This window comes from Alexandromys fortis, unplaced genomic scaffold (assembly GCF_014885135.2).
Source record: "Alexandromys fortis isolate MF-2015 unplaced genomic scaffold, M_Fortis_MF-2015_v1.1 scaffold_16, whole genome shotgun sequence".
In the NCBI taxonomy this organism is placed as follows: domain Eukaryota; kingdom Metazoa; phylum Chordata; class Mammalia; order Rodentia; family Cricetidae; genus Alexandromys; species Alexandromys fortis.
This window is the reverse complement of record NW_026067893.1, coordinates 15,424,847-15,440,888: the sequence shown is the minus strand read 5'-3', so window position 1 is coordinate 15,440,888 and position 16,042 is coordinate 15,424,847. Positions and strand designations below refer to the sequence as shown.

The 16,042-nt window shown below is 48.8% G+C and overlaps 1 protein-coding gene across 1 annotated transcript in view; it reads left to right on the top strand.

Annotated features, from left to right (window-relative positions):
• LOC126503803 (stearoyl-CoA desaturase 2) overlaps positions 1-15,473 on the top strand; it is a 37,631-nt gene extending 22,158 nt beyond the window's left edge. Inside the window, exon 6 of the mRNA XM_050145755.1 lies at positions 14,877-15,473. Coding sequence (XP_050001712.1) covers positions 14,877-15,076 — 200 coding nt within the window. The 3' untranslated portion in view covers positions 15,077-15,473. The remainder of the gene's footprint in view (positions 1-14,876) is intronic.
• The last annotated feature ends 569 nt before the right edge of the window (positions 15,474-16,042 follow it).

Below are 16,042 nucleotides of genomic sequence, written 5' to 3'. Positions count from 1 at the left end.
CTGGTGTTCACAGGGCTGTGAGATGTTTGTTTGACCCAATAGCTAGTAATCTCTTCCTACTGTGTGTTGGAGGGTTGACCTGCTGCTCTGCGCTTTTCCCCTAAATCAATACAAAACAAAACCCATGGAGCTCCCAGCTACTCTTGCTGAGGCAGGAGAATTTGCTGTTCCAAGCCAGCCTGAGCTACATAGTGAAGCCTTGTAGAAAAACCAGGGCCTGGGGAATGTGGCTCAGTGGTAGAGCACTTGCCTGGCATGCGTGGGGTCACAGGTTTGATCCCCAGAGCATCATAAAAGTACATACAAACAACGCAAAAATTGCCATAATTAAAGTTACCGAAGAAAATAGTTTTTCGGGAGTGGAAGTTCCTGGGTGACCAGGGTGCCCATATTTGGTTTTATTACATGCTAATAGTGTGATCTTCGGAACAGAGCAACGTCCAGGCTCACAGGCACTGTCCGAGTTCCCATTCCTTCTCTTCCTCACCAGCACTAATTGACACCATGTCTCCTTTCACAACATCCGTAGGTTTCTCCAGCTCTCATTTAGGAATCATAGGTCAAGCAAATTGTAGTACTCTCTGGTCCCTCATCATATTCCCTAGCTCATCCCTCTTCTCTGGGAAGTGTTTATTGAGAAATTAGCACCTATAAGAAATTCTGTAAAGAAGTGGTGGTGGCGTGCGCCGTTAATCCCAGCACTCAGGAGGCAGGCGGATCTCTGTGAGTTCGAGGCCAGCCTGGTCTACAGAGCAAGTCCAGGATGGCCAAAGATACAGAGAAACCCTGTTTTGGGAAAAAACAAACAAACAAACAAACAAACAAAAAAACCCCAACAAACAAACAAAAAAACGAGAGAGAGAGAGAGAGAGAGAGAGAGAGAGAGAGAGAGAGAGAGAGAGAGAATCTGTAATGAGCTAGAAAAAGCAAGGAAAGGTCAGGGTTCCTGCCGTAAAGGAACCTTTGGTTTATTGATAGGTGAGAGGTGCATGCTTCCAACAAGTTCGTGTGTGTGTGTGTGTGTGTGTGTGTGTGTATGTGTGAGCGCGTATGGTTTTTTCCAGACAGGGTTTTTCTGTATAGCCCTAGCTGTCCTGAAACTCGCTCTGCAGACCAGGCTGGGCTCAAACTCACAGATCCTCCTGCCTCTGACTTTGCCTCTACCTCCTGAGTACTGGGTCTAAAGGCCTGCGCCACCACACCCAGTGCAAACAGTTCTCAATATACCTGTTAAAATAAAATTGTGAACAGAGCAAAGTGAGTGTGAAAGCAGAAGGAACGGCAGCCCCCCACCATTTGATGAAGGAGGGAGGGGATGGGAGGGGTCAGGGAGCTTTCTCGGAGCAAGAAGTTGGACATGCTTGCCCTCATACAGTTTCCTTTGCCTAGAAAAAAAAAGGGTGTATATCTCAGGAGACCTGGTGAATGCAAAGCTCCCGAAGTTTGAGCTTTCTTGCCCTGCCCTGGAGCTAGTGAAGACGGACTGTGGAGTCTGTTTGTCTTGGGATTCTAGAGCAGTATCGTTCTGAGCAGGGTTTAAGAGCTTGAACCCTGGCATCACACGACTGTGATTAGTTTCTAGCTCTCCTGGAGCCATGGCAAATTATTTGATATCTCTGTATCTCAGTTTCCCCTCCTCAAAATGAAATCATAGGTCATGGGGAGACTTTAGCAAAAGCTCTTTAAGTTAACTTGTAAGAATCGCTCGCTGTTCTTATTCTGCATGCCCACGTTTGCCCCTCTGCTGCTGTAGACACCTGTCTGGGGTTCCTGCCTTTTCCTTATTGAAGACTCATCCCAGCCTGATGGGAGAGTCTTCACACCTCCCTGCTGAAGCAGATGTTCCGGAGGCAGAGGCATAGGGAAGGGATTGGATACTAATATCTGGAGGTGGTTGTCCCCTGTGAAACACGTCCTGTGACTGAGCGTGGGCTCAGGCTCTCAGCTCTGTGCATGTGACTGCAGGTGTGAGCTGGTCAGAGCATTCTGGATTTCTGGTGAGCATCCTGAGCAGGTGGGTGGGGAAGAGTCACTGCTGGCCTTTGGTGCTAAGTAAGAAGGCAGGCTGTGCACCTGCTCTTGTCTCGAGATCTGGGGGTGAAGCCCAGTCCCCCCTACGACACGTGTTCACACAATACTCCTGGTTGAACGGAAAGAGAAGATGGAATTGTGATGGCCACCTATGAGATGTCCCTACCGTGCGACTACCACAGTGTGACACATTTGCCACGCACATGGGGCAGTCTGGGTTTAGACTTGGTCTTCTCCTATTTTGAGAATGGTTTGTGTGCTCTCGGAAGCTTCCCCAAGGGACCCAGGAGAGAGAAGCAAAGGGTTGTCTGCTGTGGAGACGGCAAATTTCTGGGTGCCAAAGCTGGAAAGACAAAAAAAGAAACAAATTTCCCTGGCCAAAGTTTGGAAACGGGCTGGAAATACTCTCTCTAGGAACAACTGGAACAAAGGTGGCGGTCTTAGCATGTGCAGTATTTCATGGCCTTACCTTAGGTGACTGCAAGCTTTGCTGGCTGTCGCCTCCCCTCTCTCGCCTTCAGCCTTCATCTCCTCGTGGGGCAGCCTTGCCTAGTCAGCTCTGAACACTTTATCCCTTGTTGGTGGTCACGATGTATGTCTGAGCAAACACCAGACACAGTCACCAACGACCAGCTCTACCTACTCTTTAAATCCCAAGCCCGGAGAGGTCCCCATACAGTAGATTGAGTGGTGACACCGCCTGTTCAGCTAGCCAGGTACACAGCACACGGTCACCTCCCGACTCAAAGTTCCATCCATCTTCTGTCGCTGCAGACCCGGATCCCAAACTGCACTCAGAGCCTTCAGAACAGGATCCAGGCTTCCGGGGAGCCAAGACGACGATCCACCTGCCACAAGAGGTCAGCTTTTCCCCAGGGATTTTCCCACGGCCCAGGATCTTTCGCACCCGGTGGAATTCTGCTGAGCGCTTTGTAGGGACCAGAGCTGAGAGCGGCAGAGGCATCTTGAAGGTCTTTTTGGATTTGCTTGACCTTCCAAGTGAGGAATGTGGAGTTTATTTTGGCAGTTGACTGTGAAGAAGAGAAACCCCAGCCAGCCAGTACCTTTCTGCATACATGTGTGTTTCCCTTTATTGTTGCTAGAGGCACAAATATTTTACCCACGCTCCTGCCCCCTCACCTTGAGGTTTTATTGTCAACACGTTTTTGTGTAGTTTCTAGGGACTTTTTTCTGCTCCACCTAGGGGTGTACCCTATCTTCATATGATCTGGGCACTGGGGCAAGGGTCTGTGCCTCTACTGTCTTGACTGTATTACAGGGGCAATAGATCCCTTAGTACCCTCATGTACCTGTTCTTGACTCTCTACTCTCTCTCTTTGAAGATGTCCAGCAACTGTGGCTCTACCACCATCACAGAATCTCAGCCCTGGGGTCAGCAGAGTGGAGAAGAGAAAGTGGATAAGATGCTCCTCCACCCAGAAGACATCCGCCCTGAGCTGAGAGAAGATCTACATGACCCCAGCTACCAGGATGAGGAGGGGGCCCCACCCAAGCTGCAGTACATCTGGAGAAACATCATCTTCATGGTCCTGCTGCACTTGGGGGCCCTGTATGGGATCACACTGATTCCCTCCTGCAAGATCTACACCTGCCTCTTCGGTGAGCAGCTCCCCTTGTCTTGGGCCAGTACCCCAGCTTTCTCCTTACTTTTGAATGAAGTAGACTCTGACTCATAAAATTAGCCTCTCTTTATCTTGATTTTTTTTCCGAATCTTCTTGTCATTTCCTGAGATACTGGTAACTGGACTGGGAACAGAGCTTCATGGGATTGGGATGCAGAGTGTCGTCTCTGGGGGTCCTTGAACATGGATGTTAAAGCCTATGAAGGGTGGAAAGACAAACATGGCAAAGAACCGGCAGTCTCTGAAAGAGCTTTTCTGTTCAAAAAGTTTCCTGTCTTAGCATTGCCTGCCACAAGAAAACTAAGGCCTTTGCTGGGAGCCTGATGAGCGGCCCCATGGGCTGTTTGCTTAGTCAGGAGACAGAGCAAGGGGAGACTGTTCAGAGGGTTGAAGAGGAAGAACTCGAAAGGAATAACTCACAAAAAAATCTGTACATGATTCTGGACAGGCATGTTGAACCCAGGGGAAGGTGAGGCAGCCTCCATACAGTCTGAGTGCACGGGGGTGTGGCTCTGGTGCTCCAGGTAGGTCCTGTCAGTCAATGAGATATTCCTCAAATGAAAAAAGAGGGTCCAGAAAGGGTTCTTTGCATTCCTCGGGTAGTTAGTTCCTGTCCTGTCTCCGGAGACCCTGACAAAGGGCCAAGAACCTTCTAACCTTAGTTACTCTGTCTCCTATCCACCCCTCCTTGCCAGGGACAGCCAGGCACAGAGAACAGAGTCTTGAGAAACCCTGATGGTGGTCAGGCTGCTGTAACAAGGAAGATAGTTGCTACTGTGTCCCTTGTCTGCTAGCTCAACCGCTCAGGGATATATGGGTGCGAGCTGATGCGGGGCTGTCCCGGGACACACACCTGTGCCTTCAGGTGGTTTAACTTCTGACTCCTGATTCCCCAATTAGGAAGAGGGGACAGGGCTCTGCAGGCCAGGGCCCCTAACTATTTTTTGAGGAATGGTGCACCTGGAAGACACAGGACTTTCTGGTAGCGGTCTCTAGGAGGTTAGTGATGTAGAGGTGGCTGTCTCTGTTCTTGGCCTCCTAGTGCCTCCAGCAGGTGAGCTCTGATCCTTGGAGCTTCATCTCGATAGTTCTGTGGGTGCTAGAGAAATACAAGAGAGGTACCCTTTTCAGGGCCATAGTTTTTGCAGGTATTAAATGGAAACGATAATGCTTAGTCATGTTTAGGAAGGTCGTGTTCTCCAGGTTGTGTGTTTCCCAGCCTTTCTCCTAACTCAGCTACTTTGAGAGCCTTCTCTCCTGCAGGAACGTTAACCTGGAGGGCTAAAGGGGAAAACCCTCTAGACCACTACAGCCTTCCCTGGGGGGGGGGGTGTCACTGAACTAACCTACTTGAACCGAGCTGTCTGTCTGACAATCAAGAGGTTGAGAAGCACAGTCCACACAGTGTTTGGGGTCTTGTCCAGGTCCCCTTGTACTTACTGCTTACACTTGCAAAGCCAATGTACCAGAGACACCTGTGACAGGAACTAACACGGGCACTTTTGGGTTCTGAATCACAGAACTCTGGCTCGTCTGCAGTTCAGGGTCAGATCATACATGTGGGAAGAGCTCAATCGAAACACAGCCGGAGCAGCAGATCATTTGGGCCTGGTCCCAGCTCAGAGGGACTGTGACCAGAACCTTCCTTGGCAGCACACTGGCTCAGTGATCTTTGTAGTGACCCCAAGAAGGAATGGGATGCAGAGGGAGTGGGGAGAGGCTGTTTGGGAGACTGTTATTTCCTGGTCTAGAAGGACACAGTTTATACGCTGTATGGTGACTTCAGCCTGAGCTACGTATGCTTCATGGTTCTAAGGAGCCTTGGTTTCCAGCTTCCCACAGGAGTGAAGCACCATTGAAAGTCTCCTCCAAGCCCCCATGGGGACAGCCTTTGTCAGGGGACAGAGCAAGGGGGGACTGCTTCCTTCCCTATTAACAATTGTGCCTTCTAAGCCTTTGACTTCAAAGATGGTGAGGTAGGACATGGTACCCACCCTTAGACCACGACACAGCTATAACAGAGTTGACTTGCCCTGCTATGGGCGCCACCAGCTGCCAGCTTCAGTGTTACCCAGCATTATACTGGCAGCGAGCATCCAGACTGACAGAGAAACATGGCAAAGGAGGGTTTGGGATCTCGGCATGGATTTGGGCAGCTGGATGGCACAGCTGATTGGCACAGCTGGAACAGTGCCTTATCAGAAAACTGAGCTTCAGCTGATGGCTACAGTTTGCCATAGTGAGATTCTGGGTAAACATTTAGCCTTTTCTATGGTCTACTTCTTCAAGATGCAGAAGTGATCACACCCACCTCCCAAGGTGTGCAGTAATTGTGAAAATATTAATGTTTTTGGTGATGCTCAGGTCACTGTGAAAACATAGCTCTTTGTAGGACTGACTTACCCTGAGATGCGCATGTTGCCTGCCATTGTATTGAAACGCTGTTGTCTCAGTTGGTGAATTGGCACAGGCCTGTGATCTCTCAGTATCTCTTCACATTTGGGGTTGTTGTAATTGATCAAACTGAATTGCTCTGATTTCTGTTTTTCAAGGCACTGGGGGGACTAGTCTGCGGCCCTGAACAACTTAGAGGAAGGTCAGAGTTGAAGGGTTCAGGGGTACCACCCCTGCAGACAGTGAGAGTCCTGTTGCCCGTTTTGATTCCTTTCTTCATTTCTGGGGCTTCCGAGCTTTCCTCCATATCTAGATAGAGGCCATAGTGGGGCTACTCAAGTGTTCGAAGCCACAAGAATTTCTGGGGCTTCCGAGTTTTCCTCCATATCTAGATAGAGGCCATAGTGGGGCTATTCAAGTGTTCGAAGCCACAAGATAACAAGACCGAGGCATGCCAAGGTTCAGGGAAAAGGATCTTTACTAACTTCTGAAGAAATAGCAGACTAGAGAGTCAGGGAAGGGTCCTTCCACCCTAGGCCTGATAGGACCCACAATGATTGGTGAATCTCCTGCCATCTCCTGACAGGAATGTTCTACAACATAGTTGCTGGTTTGGGTATCACAGCCGGGGCCCATCGCCTGTGGAGCCACCGAACTTATAAAGCACGGCTGCCCCTGAGGCTCTTCCTCATCCTGGCCAACACCATGGCTTTCCAGGTGAGAAGCTAGTAGAAATTCCATATCTACCCTGTGAAGGCTGGGGGAGTGTGTGGCAAGTTAGCACCTCCAGAGGAGCCAACTGGACAGCCATTATCCTTATCACTTACCTGTAGTCAGCACAAGAGCATGCTCAGTACTGAGGTGCACACAGCATGGGACATCTCAGAATCAGCAGGATGGGAGACAGGAATTAACTGGAAAACTCTCCGGGTATAGGGTCACTGTGTTACCCAAGTTCCCCACGTAACATACTGTATGGGTTGTCTGCTGTGGTTGGGCCGCTTAATTTACGAGCTGTCGCTCATCAGCCAACCGCTGACATTGGTTTCTTTGTTGGTTTGGTTTGGTTTGGTGTTTTGAGACAGGGTTTCTCTGTGTAGCCCCAGCTATCCTGGAACTCACTCTGTAGATCAGCTGGAGATTCACCTGCCTCTGCCTCCCAAGTGCTGGGATTAAAGGCGTGTGTCACCACCAACTGGCTTGACTCAGGTTTCTTTAATACTTGGTGAGCAAGCCATTGATGCTGTGTCTCAGGAGTCAAGTGGGAGAAAAAGTGATCCGCCACAGACTTGGGGACTGCTGCAGATATGAAGAACATGTCAGTGTAGGCAGCCTTTGTGACACAGATGAGCTTGTTAAGTTCTCAAAATGTCTTAGGAGGTTGAGCCCCATTTTGTACTTGGACCCTAGGAGGCCGGACAGGGAAACACTGTGGTCCTATGAATGACTGTCGTGCTGGGTAAGCCAGCTGTGGAAGCTTGCCGGGGCAAAGCTATAACAGAAACAAAGGAAAGGATCAGGGGCCTGACTTCGCTGTTAGACTCCAGCAGGGGACTCAGGATAGCTGTGGCATGGGGCTTAATCTCAACGAGAGGAAATGGCTTGGTGAGACTTGAGTTTCTCAACTTACATACCTAGTCATTTCTACCCTAACAAAGTATTCCTCAAAGGCCCTGATGTCCTGGGGGGACAACACCAAAATAGAGACACTGACACATCTGTGAAGGGATGGAAGGAGTCACACATGAGCCAGAGGTTGCTTGGGAAAGCACTGAGGCTCATGAGTTACACAGGCCCTGATGCCAGCTTGGGTGAGTTGTCACCCATAAGGGCATCCGGAAGAATATCCCTGTACCTCTGTGATGGAGCAGCATCCTGGGATGCCAGGGCACTTGTCTCACAGTCTCTGGACCCAATGCTCAGGATTACATGAGGAGCTTGTCTCACGTTTTTCTTCAAGAGCTAGCATTCCCACCCTGCCTCTCTGGGCTTGTGGACTTGATTGCTGCTCTCCTCCCTGTCTCCCTATCACACAACCAAAGGAAGCAGTAGTGTGATTCCTGGGGCTGGAACTGTAAGTTACTTTCTTCTGTAGAAGGAGCTGTGGGCTGCGTTCCTGCCACCAGCTCCCAGCCACCTGGCTAGCTTATGCCCTGAAATAACAACACACAAACTGTATTCATACATATAAACACTGCTTGGCCCATTATATCTAGCCTCTTATTGGCTAACTCTCACATCTTGACTAACCCATTTCTAATAATGTGTGTAGCACCACGAGGTGGTGTCTTACCGGGAAGATTCTAGCGTGCATCCATCTTGGGCCGGAGCTTCATCGCGTCTGCCCTGGAGAGGAGAGGCATGGTGATTGTCTCACTTCCCTCTTCCTCCCAGCATTCTGTTCTGTCTACTCCACCTGCCTAATTTTCTGACCTATCAGATCACGCAGTTTTCTTTATTGATTAACCAATGAAACAACAGATTGACAAATGACCTTCCCACATCATTCTTCCATAAGCTTCAGGGGCAAATATGCAGAGAGGATGGTATTCCTCAAGGCCTCCTTTAGGCCCAAGTCCTGGGGACTTTTGTGAGGTGAGGATCTTGAGTCCTTGAAACCTCTGGGTGCTGGATTCCTCCAGGAGGGTTTCTCTTCTCAATACTGGGGTCCTCTTTCCTGTCCCTCCAGAATGATGTGTATGATTGGGTCCGAGATCACCGTGTCCACCACAAGTTCACAGAAACACATGCTGACCCTCATAATTCCCGGCGTGGCTTTTTCTTCTCTCACGTGGGCTGGCTGCTCGTGCGCAAACACCCGGCTGTCAAAGAGAAGGGCGGAAAACTGGACATATCTGACGTAAAAGCCGAGAAGCTGGTCATGTTCCAGAGGAGGTGAGTCAGGGCGGGAGGGTGGAGCCAGGGCATCTGGGGTTTAGGGACCCTGCCTTTTCTATCAGAACACATTAACTAAGAGCTGAAGGATTTCACTCAGTGTGCATACTGACCATCGTTCTGAAACACAATTCTTGAATGTTCCACAGGCCCACAAGCAGGGAGTATTGCTTTTTCCTTTCTCTCTGAGGTATTTCCATGAAACAAAGTGAATGTGCCAAAATGGCCATTAACCTAGAATAATCGTGGACACAATTGCAGAAATAATGGAGCCCTGTAGCCTAGGCAGGTAGGCAAATAACCAGAAGCAAGTCAGGCTTCTATCCATAGTGTGAAAGGTTCATGGGCCAAGACTGTTTAGTAGGGATGCAAGGGAAGAGTGGCCAGAAAAGGCAGCTTCATGAGCAGCAACTATTCTGACGTTTGTGTGGGGACAGGGACACACAATCAGTGCACAAGACCAGCAAAGCCTGAGACTAGAAACACAGTTCTTCCCCTTAAAGGAGCTCTCTTGGCATCTTGTGGCAGAGATATGCTTCAGAGAGGCTGCCCCAATACAGATGAGAGTAGCCCATGGTTGACAGGTGAAGATCAGGGAAACAGGTTAGCCATGGAAGCCCCAGGCCAGGAAAGCAGAGGTAAGAGTGGAAACGGAAGGAGCTGGATGCAGATGATGTAGAAGAAGGTGAACATGAGACCACTTAACAGATACCCATCAATTCCCTTGGGATGTCAGTGGTTTGCAGCGAAGAGTGAGTAAAACCTCCAAAGGGACATAGAGGTCAGTGGTGGCACACGCCTTTCATCCCAGCACTTGAGAGGCAGAGACAGGAGGATCTCTGTGAGTTTGAGGCTAGCCTGGTCTGCAGAGTGAGTTCCAGAACAGGCTCCAAAGCTACAGAGAAACCCTGGCTCTGTAGTAAACCCTTGAAAACCCAAACTAAACCAAACCAACCGATCAAACAAAAACCAACAAAACAAAGGGACAGGGAGCTGCAGTGGTCGAGGGCCCTCAGTCTGCCTCCTGAAAGGCAGAGCAAAGATCTGGGGGTGGCAGCAGGAAAGGAACACTTGTCACACATTCTGTGTCAAAGGTGGAGGTAGACTCAAGAAGGGATCCCACAGACAACTGGACAAGAACCCAGGCAGTGGAACTTAGCAGAGGGGTTTGTGGCTTCAGGCTGACTTGTTTGGCCAACATGACTTTACACTTTGTCAAAATGAACAATGGATTTCTAGTCAACAGACCCATGTCCTAACCCATGTTCCACTAGTATTCCTTATCTAAAGACAAGGCTGGAGAGATGACGGGGGGGGGGGGGAGAGGGAGACACCCACAGGTCCACCTGGCACCTCAAGGTCTGAGCTGGCTGCAGATTCCCACAACCCATGTCATGAGTCTTTTTCTGTCCCACCAGTCAGCTCCCCAATGTGGCAGTTTAGATTAACGAAGACCAATAGTAATAGATATTTGAACAATTTTAATGGCAGAACCAGACTCACGAAACCAAGGTTCCAGCGGAGTACCAGAAGCAGGAAGGGGCGCGCAGCATCTGCGCACCCAATTTATTAGTAAACATTCGCCCGAGGCGAGCCCGCCCCCAAGGGGAGGGCTTATCCCTACACCCCAATAATGATATGGAGACATCTTGTTGATTATGAAAGTTTGGCCTATAGCTTAAACTTGTTCCTAACTAGCTCTTATAACTTAACCCATGTATTTTAATCTATGTTCTATCATGTGGCATTACCTCTCCTCCATCTTCTCCACGTCTCCTGGTGTCTCTCGTGTGCTCGGATTCCTCTTCCTTTTCCTTTCTCTCCCCAGAAATCCTGCCTATACCTCCTGCCTAGTTATTGGCCGTTCAGCTTTTTGTTAAACCAATCAGAAGGTGCCTTAGGCAGAGCCACATCCTTACAGTGTAAACTAATATTCCCCAACAGCCCAACTGGTCTGGCTTGGCCTGGGTGGGTGGAAGACTGGAGAGATGCCACAATGGCTTGGGTCCTTTCAGAGGACCCAAGCTCTATTTTCAGCACCCACGTGGTTCACTACTTGTAAATCCAGTTCCAGGAGATCCAGTGACTTCTTCTGACTTCTTTGGGTACATGCACATATGTGATACAGGCAGGCAAAGCACTCATATACACTATATATATTTGTGTGTGTGTGTGTGTGTGTGTGTGTACAGGGTGAGATAACATATACCCCTCCTGTATTCATAGTGTAAGAGAAAAGGGCCCAGCCCAGTGAACGTAGACCTCTCAAGTGTACTTGCGGCCCCTCTCCACAGACTCAGTATGTGGTCTCTCCCAATAGGTACTATAGGCCAGCTGTCCTGTTCATCTGCATCATCCTGCCCACACTGGTGCCCTGGTACTTCTGGGGTGAAACTCTTCAGCACAGCTTATACGTCGTTACTTTCCTGCGGTATGCTATGATAGTCCATTTAACCTGGCTGTTGAACAGCGTTGCCCATCTCTATGGATACCGGCCATATGACAGGAACATTGGCGCCCGAGATAATGGCCTGCTTTCACTGATATCTTTGGGTAAGTCATCAACTCACATGGAGACTACATGAGGTGGGTTATTGATTAGAGTATTAAGGCTAAGCCAGACACTCCAGATTATAACTTGTATGATTACTTTGGATCTTGGGTTTCTACTCTAAAATGAGTCCTAATCCGTTGGTTTTCATTTTCCAAACCATCACTAATTGAGACTCAGTTCCTTTAACGCCTCCTTTCCCAGTCATTTCTGAGTTAGGTTGCATCTTACTGGGGGGCAGCAGATGTGTGAATGGAATGCTACCATCAATGGAGAGTAAAGCTTTCTGTATGCAGGCCTGCTGCATATGTAGGAAAAAATAAAGGTAACCTTGCTCTGTCAACCCCAGCTGTGCCCCACTGCATTTCCCAAATCTTCCTCTAGCTTTCAGGCGCTTTCCATTGTATATTGTCTTATTTGATCTGTGTTGGAAAGCAAAAACAAAAACAACCTACTCTACACAATTCTGAGATTTCCATAGAAATGGCATACGATGTGAAATACGCATCCTATCAGAAATAGGCTGATATATGTCCTATATTGGTGAGCAGGGTCGACACAGTGAGTTTCCCCAACTCCAGAGTCGTTATGAGCTCAAAGTAACTGCCAGGCTCTTGCTTAGTCTCTGTTGTTATTCTCCTCTCTATATCTGCTCCTGTCCCTCTCACCTCATCCTTGATGGCCCTAATCTTTTTGTTTTGTTTGATTACCTTCTCATAGTCATAGGCTCATGTTCTTTGACAAAGATGACCATTCTCCATAGCTTTCTTTGGCTATCTCTTCCTGTCCTAGCTGTTACCCATACAGCTAGCCTCTTCTCCCCAACTCAGAGACTCCATGTGTGTGTGTGTATGAGACTCCATGTGTGTGTGTGTGTGTGAGAGAGAGAGAGAGAGAGAGAGAGATTTCATGTGTGTGTGTTAGAGAGAGACTTCGTGTGTGTGTCAGAGACTTCATGTGTGTGTGTGAGAGAGAGAGAGACTGTGTGTGTGTGTGAGAGAGAGAGAGAGACTGTGTGTGTGTGAGAGAGAGAGAGATTCCATGTGTGTGAAAGAGAGAGACTGAATGTGTGTGCGAGAGAGAGGGAGAGGGAGGGAGGGAGAGAGACTCTGTTTTAAATGCCAGCAGTGGGGTCTGGTTAGGTCTCATTCAGTGCCTCCCAGTGAAAGCATGTGTGGAAATGAGTAACCCTGTGTTAGTACCTTAGTCACACCACACACAGCGCGGTGCACAGGGGTGTATCCCTGTTTGGAGCCATTTGATTGGCAGGAATTCATTCACTGTATTTATTTTCTGTATAACTCCCATTATCTCAGGGAGTATTTTTTAATTTATTTTTATTATATTTGCATTGGTGTTTTGCATGCATATATGTGTGAGGGTATGAGATCTTGAAGTTACAGACAGTTGTGAGCTGCCATGTGGATGCTGGGAATTGAACCCAGCTCCTCTGGAAGAACAGTCAGTGCTCTTAACCACTGAGCCATCTCTCCAGCCCCTTGAGGAGTATTTTGGTGTCTTAATTTTTAGCCAGGGTCTCATCAGGGTCACACACAGTAGCTCTGCATGGCCTGGAACTCACTATGTTGTGGGTTCTTTCAGAGTTCAGCTAGGTGGAGCCTGCTGGCCTCAATCTTAAAGAGATCTGCCTAACTCTTCCTCCTGAGTGCTCGGATTAGAGGCACATACCACTATGCTCTGCTTTTGGGGATATTTTTAAAAAGATTTGTATATATGTATGTGCATGAGTTTTTGCCTGTGTGTATAGGGTATATACCATGTGCATGTGGTACCTGTAGAATTTAGAAGAGGGTATTAGAGCCCCTGGAACTGGAGTCACAGATGGTTTTGAGCTACCTTGTGAGTGCCAAGAACTGGATCACGGTCCTTTGCAAGAGCAGTGAGTGGCCTTAACTGCTGAGCCTCTCTCCAGACCCTGGGCTTATTTTTCTCAACTTAAAAATGTTTTAATTAGTATGTATTAATTACATATGATGACGAGTGACATTCTAATTAGTATGTATTAATTACATGTAATGACGTTTTCATGCGTGTGCATGGTTTCCACTATTCTAACCCTTCACCCTCTCGTGCCCCTGCCATTCCTGGTAGTCTCCTTCCTCACCCTAAGTAGTCCGTCCTCATACTTTAATATCTTTTACATGTTCATGGCCTGATGAGTTTTATTTCCGGGGCGCACGGGAGCACAGGCTGAGAGTTTCTTCCCTGAAGCACGGACACTGGCAGGTGGCTAGATCACCATAGCTCCTCAACCATTAACTGTGTGTAAATCCTCAGGGAGGGATGGCGCCCCAGGAGCCCTTCCGCTTGCCATGTTGGAATGTTGACCAGCTCTGACTTGTCCAGCTCTTAGTTAAATCACAGCTGCCGTGAGTTTGAGATCACCACAGCCATTCCATGCCCAGAAGTTGGCATTCCACAACGCCTCCACCCTTGCCCACCACTTCCTCTGGCTCTTACCATTCTTTCCACTCTTCTGACTTCCTCTAGAGCTGATTTTACTTTTGGGGATTCAATGGCTTTTCTTGGTCACTGTCTCCCTCCACCTGAAAAGGGTCAACATTGTTGGAATTAGTTCAGAAAGAAGAGCCATGCAGAGAACAGGAAAACACCACACGAATTACAGAGATAATTTCAAACCCAGAATTTCTGTTTCTCCTTTATCCTGCAAGATGCCCATCCTAGGAGTTTCAGAATCTCAAGTGTTGGAGAGAATGTCCGAGTGCTTTCAGAGTTCTGTTTTCTTAATGCCTCCCCTACCCTAAGGTCAAAGCTCAGAGGAAAAGCAGTCAGAGCAGTATCCAGTGATCCAGGGGTAGCTGAGGAAACTCCCGTCATTGGCCAGGACTCCTTCCTGGTAAATTTTGGTGCCCTCTGTCCACCTCTACCCTTCCAGAGAACAGCACTTCATGGGGGAACAGTATGACTTACTCCATCTGAGAAGCATAGCTACAATGGTCTCCTCTCCTCTGCCCTGCCCTAACCACAGGCACCCAGGTGCAGACCCCATAGAGCTTGGGTCCTCTTTCCTGAGGCTCTGATACTTTCTACCATAAAATCTGTTTGCACAGACCTGGCTTCTCTCCCATCTTTTTATCTTATGATAGAAACTTCCTCTGTCAGGCTCCCAGACAGGTATGTGTGAGCAGAGCCCATCAGCCGCTTTCCTGAGATTCCTCTGAGGGCATCTGTTCACTTTAGAATACAAGACTGTGGGTTCATCTGTTGACTCAACAGTGAGCTTCTTCAAGGTTTGAGGTACACAACCGGTCAGAGGTGTGCAAAGATCAGAAGGCAGCAGTCACTGAGCCCCCTAACTGCTCCCCGTGCTTCTCTTCCAGGCGAGGGCTTCCACAACTACCACCACGCCTTCCCCTACGACTACTCTACCAGTGAGTACGGCTGGCACGTCAACTTAACTACATTCTTCATTGACTGCATGGCTGCCCTGGGCCTGGCTTACGACCGGAAGAAAGTATCTAAGGCTGCTGTCTTGGCCAGGATTAAAAGAACTGGAGATGGGAGCCACAAGAGTGGCTGAGTGTGGGGTCATCTGTCTGGGTCTCTGTTCGATAGACCAGCTGGGCCAACATTGAGTGTTCTGTTACTACTGAATAGTGCTACCAAAGCCCACTCCTGAACAATTATTTGGGTGGGGTGTTGTAATGATTGTTCTGTCTCTTTAAGAGAGAAGCCACACCCACTCCCTCCCCTATTCACTGAGGTAGGCTGATCTTTAGTTTCCAGCCTGAGCTCTTTTCCTGTCCCTCTCTTGAAGAGGCAGCTTCTGCCTCACTCCCCACTTCTCCCCTTCCCCCTTCTCTATCTCTCTCTTCTCTTATCTCTCCCTCTCTCTCTTTCTCTCACTTTTTCTCTCCTCCCCTCCTCTTTTCCCTTCCCCTCCATAACCCACCTAATAAATGTCCAACTCCACTCTGTATGGTGTGTCTATCTCTCTCTCTTGCCTGCCCCCCACCGCCACATGAAGATATGCCACATGGTCTTGTGCACCGTCCCTGCCTGGCCGGGGACCAGCCACCTTTGGAGACCTGCCAGCGTGGCCTCGTGTGCAGTCCCTACCTAGGATCAGCTGCTCCTGCTGCCCACTGCCCACTCCTGGGGTCTTGCACTGTCCCGGGATTCTGCAGCAAGCTGCTGGGGACTCACAGCAAATACATTTCAGGGGTTAGGGTCTTTCTCTGATCTACTGGGCTCTATAGACCAGGCTGGCTTCCTGCCTCTGCCTCCCAATTGCTCGGATTAAAGGCAAGCGTCACCATGTCCAACTCTGCAAAATATTCTTGTCAAATATTCAAGGCAATTCTCTGTTGTGATGCTAAGCTACAGATCTCTCTCTCTCTCTCTCAATCTCTTCCATCCCTTATGCTTTGTTCCTATTATGCTTGTCTTTCTTTTCCCCTTCATTGCTTCCTTGAGAAGCAGCTGGTGAGTGCTTGGTCTATCTTCCAAAGGCTTCACAACCTTTCTGATGTCTCAGTGTAAGGCA